The sequence below is a fragment of the Theropithecus gelada genome, chromosome 9 (genome assembly GCF_003255815.1).
Source record: "Theropithecus gelada isolate Dixy chromosome 9, Tgel_1.0, whole genome shotgun sequence".
NCBI lineage: Eukaryota > Metazoa > Chordata > Mammalia > Primates > Cercopithecidae > Theropithecus > Theropithecus gelada.
In genome coordinates this window covers 93,781,880-93,788,433 of record NC_037677.1, presented here as the reverse complement: position 1 = coordinate 93,788,433, position 6,554 = coordinate 93,781,880, and the positions used below count along the sequence as shown (strand labels likewise).

The 6,554-nt window shown below is 55.1% G+C and overlaps 1 protein-coding gene across 1 annotated transcript; it reads right to left on the bottom strand.

Moving 5' to 3' along the window:
• Window positions 1-3,296: 3,296 nt before the first annotated feature.
• Window positions 3,297-5,950, bottom strand: FRAT1 (FRAT1, WNT signaling pathway regulator). Its single transcript, XM_025397111.1, has one exon. The coding sequence runs from the start codon at window positions 5,773-5,775 to the stop codon at window positions 4,936-4,938; it is 840 nt and encodes a 279-aa protein (XP_025252896.1). The 5' UTR covers window positions 5,776-5,950; the 3' UTR covers window positions 3,297-4,935.
• Between the last annotated feature and the right edge of the window lie 604 nt (window positions 5,951-6,554).

Here is a 6,554-nt window from a genome sequence, read left to right as displayed (position 1 = left end):
GCCGGGCGCGGTGGCTCAAGCCTGTAATCCCAGCACTTTGGGAGGCCGAGACGGGCGGATCACGAGGTCAGGAGATCGAGACCATCCTGGCTAACACGGTGAAACCCCGTCTCTACTAAAAATTACAAAAAACTAGCCGGGTGAGGTGGCGGGTGCCTGTAGTCCCAGCTACTCAGGAGGCTGAGGCAGGAGAATGGCGTGAACCCGGGAGGCGGAGCTTGCAGTGAGCCGAGATCTGGCCACTGCACTACAGCCTGGGTGACAGAGCGAGACTCCGCCTCAAAAAAAAAAAAAATACTTTATGTAAATCCTGGCTGGGCGAGGTGGCTCACACTTGTAATCCCAGCACTTTGGGAGGTTGAGGCAGGTGGATTGCTTGAGCCCAGGAGTCTGAGAACAGCCTGGGCCACATGGCAAAACTTTGTTTCTATAAAAAGTTTTAAAATTAGCCGAGCATGGTGGCACGTGCCTGTAGTAGTCCAATTACTCAAGAGGTGGGAGGATCACTTGAGTCCAGGAGGTGGAGGTTGCAGTAAGCTGAGATCTCACCATTGCACTCCTGGGTGGCTGACTGAGACCCCATCACAAACAAACAAATAAACCCCACACTTTATATAAATCCTGAGTTACTGCAGAAAATAGATTTTGGGGTGAACAGTAAAACTTGGCAGGATCTAAAAAAAAAAAAAAAAAAACAGGCCGGATGCGGTGGCTCACACCTATAATCCCAGCACTTTGGGAGGCCGAGGCAAGCGGATCACCTGAGGTTAGGAGTTCAAAACCAGTCTGGGCAACATGGTGAAACCCCGTCTCTAAAATTATACAAAAATTAGCTGGGCGTGATGGTGGGTGCCTGTAATCCCAGCTACTCGGGAGACTGAGGCAGGAGAATCACTTGAACCCGGGAGGCGGAGCTTGCAGTGAGCCAAGATCACACCATTGCACTCCCACCTGGGCAACAGAGTGAGACTCTGTCTCAAAAATAAATAAATAAAATAAAAAATAAAAACACAGATGGTTACTGGATTATAGTGTGTTTAGAGTGCTAAAGTGCTTTATCTTGAGAGGCTTTAGTTTTTTCCAGTTTTTCTTTTTTGGGAGGGGGTTGTACTGCATGGGCCCTAAGGTTGAGTCTGACCTTAACCCGTCATTCTTATTACAAGAAACTATGCACAATCAGTGCAGTGACATCAAATCATAGCCTATTTAAGGATGGAAAGCCCTGGATTGCTCATAACCCCTTGACCTTGGATAAATCCCACGTCAACTAAGAATGGGAACTGGGGACTTCAGGGCTACTCCCATGCCAGGGGACATCAGCACTTGGCCACTTTCCCCTCGTGCTCAGCGCCCAGAGGTGGTCCCCATTGCACTCTGGGGGCTCCTTTTCCTTAGTTTGTATTAGAGCCTCCATAGTTACCCTTCCCATGCTGGAGAACACTGGACTGAGGCCCCCACAGCCCTTTCTGGGCATGCTGTGGGAAATGGCAGGCTTGGTGTGTTCTGAAGGTAATCCTCAGAGACCATCAGCATCTGAGTGTGAATTTGAGAAAATGGGGCATTGAACCAAAAAAGGAGTTAGAAAATCAGGACTCAAAGTCATAGAACACTCCAGAAAGCAGATTTGGGATCATGGCATGCTCTTGTTTTGTAGGAAAATGAAGACACTTGGGACACAGTCACCAGGGAAGGAAGGGGTAGGGATTAGATACTGTTCATCTCCAGCATGTGCCAGTCACCATATGCCTTTTAATTTTTTTTTTTTTTTTTTGAGGCAGGGTCTTGCTCTGTCACCCAGGTGGGAGTGCAGTGGCTCGATCATGGCTCACTACTGCCTCAAACTCCTAGGCTCGAGCAATCCTCCTGCCTCATTTATTTATTTATTTATTTTATTTTATTTTTTCGAGACGGAGTCTCGCTCTGTCGCCAAGGCTGGAGTACAGTGACTGGATCTCAGTTCACTGCAAGCTCCGCCTCCCGGGTTTACGCCATTCTCCTGCCTCAGCCTCCCGATTAGCTGGGACTACAGGCGCCCACCACCTCCCCCGGCTAGTTTTTTTTTTGTATTTTTTAGTAGAGATGGGGTTTCACAGTGTTAGCCAGGATGGTCTCGATCTCCTGACCTTGTGATCCACCCGGTCTCGGCCTCCCAAAGTGCTGGGATTACAGGCTTGAGCCACCGCGCCCAGCCTTATTTATTTTTTTGAGACAGAGCCTCACTCTGTCTCCCAGGCTGAAGTGCACTGGCGTGATCTTGGCTCACTGCAACCTCCACCTCCCAGGTTCAAGCGATTCTCCTGCCTCAGCCTCCTGAGTAGCTGGGATTACAGGCGTGCACCACCATGCCCAGTTAATTTTTGTATTTTTAGTAGAGACAGGGTTTCACCATGTTGGTCAGGCTGGTCTTGAACTCCTGACCTCGTGATCCACCCTCCTTGGCCTCCCAAAGTGCTGGGATTACAGGTGTGAACCACTGTGCCCGGCCATTTATTTATTTATTTTTGGAGAGATGAGGTCTCACTATGTTGCCCCGGCTGGTCTTGAACTTCTGCGCTCCAGCAGTCCTCAACTTTAGCCTCCCAAAGTGCTACTAGGATTACAGGTGTAAGCTATCGGGCCTGGCCTACCTTTTAGTTCATTATCCCAGTTGTATGGATGAGGAAACTGAAGCCCCAGAGGTAGAGCAACTTGTCCAAGGTTCCCTTCCCACTTTAGAAGTGGACTTAAAATCTGGGTACTCTTTCCTCAGAGGGAGGAAATTAGCTCCTTCCATGAGGGAACAGACTGAAGTAAGTCAGAACTATAAGGATAGACATGGGCTTTTATGTCACTGCTTAGGGACAGAATGGTGTAAATGTGCCAGGGGCAAAGAGAGGAATCTTTTGTAAGTTTCCACCCAGCTTTCCTACCAACAGGCTCACATGTTGTGAGCAGCCCCCTAATCAAGAGCTGCCCCAGCCTTCAGGCCCACCTTGTGGAACAAGTGCACTTAATGGCCATAGTAGAAAGAAAAGAAGAAGAAGAAGAAAAAAAAGATAAGCCTCCCAGTCTGCAGTGACTGGCTGATCTGATGTCCTTTGCTAATAGAGGCAGCTTTATAACACATCTCCATCACTGACTAGTAATCCAAAAGGCTCTGAGGTTTTAACAAATGGGATTGGTCCAAAACCTGACCTCACTTTCATTTAATTTCATGCCAGCTCCAATACACACCCAGCTGCGGAGACCTTGTCTAGCTAGTGAGCTGCTCAGACACAAAGGCGCTGTAATTACCATCCGCAAGCCAGGCTGACAGGGATTTCAAGTGTTTTCATGTTTATGGAGATCAGAGAAATGTGTTCTGTACATCTTTTTCACCGATGGCAAGTATAAAATAAAACCAAACAAAAAACCCAACACGTTTATTCAAAGCAGGCATTTCGGTTAAGTTAAAATCCTATAATCAGGATAGCCACAATTCCAGACACTCCGGTGCGAAGTGTAGATATGTCAGTAGCCACATCTGGATGATGAACAAGCCATTGACTATAAAAACGAGAACAACAGCACAGTCTCAGCGCCTTTAGAGTGAGTGAACAGTATGTTCCAAGCACTTCACCATGGTTCACAATGGCAAAGCCTGCAGCTTCTCCATTTGGAGGGTCACATTTTCTACTCGGTTTCCTGCACTTACAAAGGCCAGCTGGCATGGCTGGGGGAGGGGCAGAGGGAGGAAATCAACTCCGCTATCCAGGGAATTGCAGCTGTTATTGCAAATGGCCCTAGAGAGCCCATTATAAGCTGCTGTGCTAGGCTGTGTGTCCCTGGAGTGCCCATCACATGGCGTCTCCCTAGCCCCCAACCCAGGCCCCCAGGATCCCAGAGCCACCCGCTTGAGTAGGACAGCAGAGCCAAGTGGGAGAGGAGGAACCCGGGGCTCCGTCTCGGGAGTTTTCGTGAAAGCCCGGAGCACGGCCAGGGGCGGTGGTCGCCTAGGGAAGCAGACGCCCAGCACGTCCGCGCTTTCCCACACCCGCGGTGGTGGCGGCGCGCGTGTCCTCAGGAGACTCCAGCACTTGCAAAAAACACTGCGCTCTTCTCAGAGCACGGGCAGAATCCGGCCACTCTGTCCCGCAACCCAGTGCGTGGCCAGGAAACTGTGACCTTGAACCCGAGGAGAGGCAGGCCGGCTGTGAAAATACACTTTAGAGAGCGCGTGGGGTTCACTCCGCGCCTCTCTACCCTTCCATCACCATTCAATACCCCCCGCCCCCACCTCCTGTGCCCACCCGTGTCGTACAGCCTTTCCCCCACCACTCTGAGAAAGGCAGACAGTTACAAAGAGAGCGCAGGGGTTCACTCCTATTCATCCCTCAAAGGGTCCCTTCATGGCACCGCGTGTTTGATATTAAGCAGCACCTCCAAAGACACAAGATGGTTTTTTTAAGTGTCGAAAATATTCAAGTCTGGCAGATTAGGGTGCACCCTGAAATTATCTACTCAGGTTCCCCTCCCCCAAAGTGGATCAGGAGCCAGCCCTGAAAAGGTAAAGCAAGTAACTGGCATCATCCTCAGTAGTTCCGGCGCACCGCGATACGGAGAAGCGTGGATTGTGGCCACATGGTCGCGGGGCTGGAGGGCACTGAGAGGCTGCGCGGAACTGCACGCTCCGTGGCTAGGTCGGGTCACTCCAAATAAGGAATCCTACTAACTTGTAAGCTTGGGGTGCGCTCTGTAAAATCTGCCTTAAATAGGGCCAAGTCCTGCATTTCAAATATTTTGGCCCTCAACCCCAGCTACCCGCGAAACATTCGCGATTTTTCTGTTCCTCGTCTTTAGCTTTTTTCTCCCACTTCCAAAAGCCAGAGTTCTCCACCAGCCTGAGCAGAATTGCAGCCCTCAGGGGAACCCCTTGCCCTCCAGTCTGAGGCTGGCGCTGTGGCCACCCCGGGCGTGTTAGCTGCCAGGGACAAGAACGCCGTCGCCAGTTCTGAGCTGCGCCCTCCCGGAGGCGCCAGGGTCACTGCAGGCCGCGCGAGGGCTGCGAGGTGAAGGGGGTTCATGCACCGGGGCCGACAGAGGTCCCAGGAGCCGGCGTTGGGGAAGCTTTGCACGTAACTGCAGCCGTCGCGAATGAAGCCTTCGCACGGCCTCCTTGATGAGGTTTCCAGAGAGCACTAGCTGCTGCAGGAGCCGGTGCGGGTCGTCGTCGCCTGTGTGGGTTTCTGGTTGGGACCCGCGTCGCTGATGCAGGCGACGGGAGGCGGCGGCGCCCCGGAGCCATCCTCGCCGGCACGGACCCGACAGCGGCTGCGGGACGCCCTGCTTGCCAGCACCCGGAGGCCCATCGAAGTCGGCCTGAGGGGGCAGTGGGGACAGCGCGCTGGGGCCTGTGGCGAGCTCCGCCACGCAGTAGGGCGCAGCGCGGCCCCGCACGCGGCCGCGGTCCCCCAGGGCGCAGCGCAGGACCCCAGGGGGCGCCGGGCCCACAGTCTCAGCCGACGCGGGAGGCAGCAGCAGCGGCACCGCCGGGGGCCTGGCCTTGTCCGCCGGCACCGCCGCAGCCAGGGGCCCCGGGGCCCGCAGCGGCGCCCCCGGGGGCGCGCACGGCGAGGCCGGGCTGTCCTGCGCCGCGTCCAGCTGCAGCGTCTCGCCGATCTGGGCCACCAGCCGGTCCACCTCGCCCGAGCTGCCCAGCGCCACCGACTGCTGTAGCAGGAGGAAGCTGTCCTCCTCCTCTTCCTCCCCCTCCGCCTCCTCGCCGGCTTCCTCTTCCTCCTCCCTCCGGCAAGGCATGGCCCCCTGTCCGGGCACCCGGAGCTGTGCGGGCGTCGCTGGGGGCTCGGCTGCCGGCGAGTGCGGTGGGCCGCGGCGGAGCGGGCGCGGAGCTGAAGACGATGCCGGGGCCGTGGCCGGGGCCGTGGCCGGGGCCGTGGCGGACGCGGAAGCCGGAGCCCGCCAGTCACTCCAGCCGCGCGCCTGCAGCCGCGGGAGCCGGAATCCTGCCGGCTCGGGTTGATTTGTAAACAATGGGTGACGTCGCGCTGGGCCCTACCACCGCGCCGGGGAGGGGGTGCTGTGCCGCTGGGGGACGGGGCTTCTGCGGGACTGGGGGTCTGGGTGAAGCCGGACTGCCTTCTGAGCTCCTTCGCTCAGGGTGCTGTCTGCAAGGGCGCCCTGGGGACCTGATCCTGGCTCCCGCAGTCGGGCGCGATTGGCATTTCCAGAAATGGACACTAGCGTGGACCTTGTTGGTTTCTTCCACACACAAGCACACACACAGTAACACACACACACCGACCCACACACCCCTTCTCTCCGTGCGTCAACTCAACCGGGTTTTAGCGTTTGCGCTTTTGAGGTCCGGCATGCGGGTGTCTGGTGAGGATGGAAAGGAAAGCGAGTCAGGCTAGGGATTTGTACGGAGATTAGGGAAACTGACGGGAATGGGAAGGAAGGAAGGGGACCTTGTCGTGCGATGGAGGTGGCAGAGTTGGAAATGGCAAAGAAAGGCCACGGATTAATGTTTCTTGATCGAGATCCTGGGCGGATGGGGGCCTGGACTGGGGTTGGCA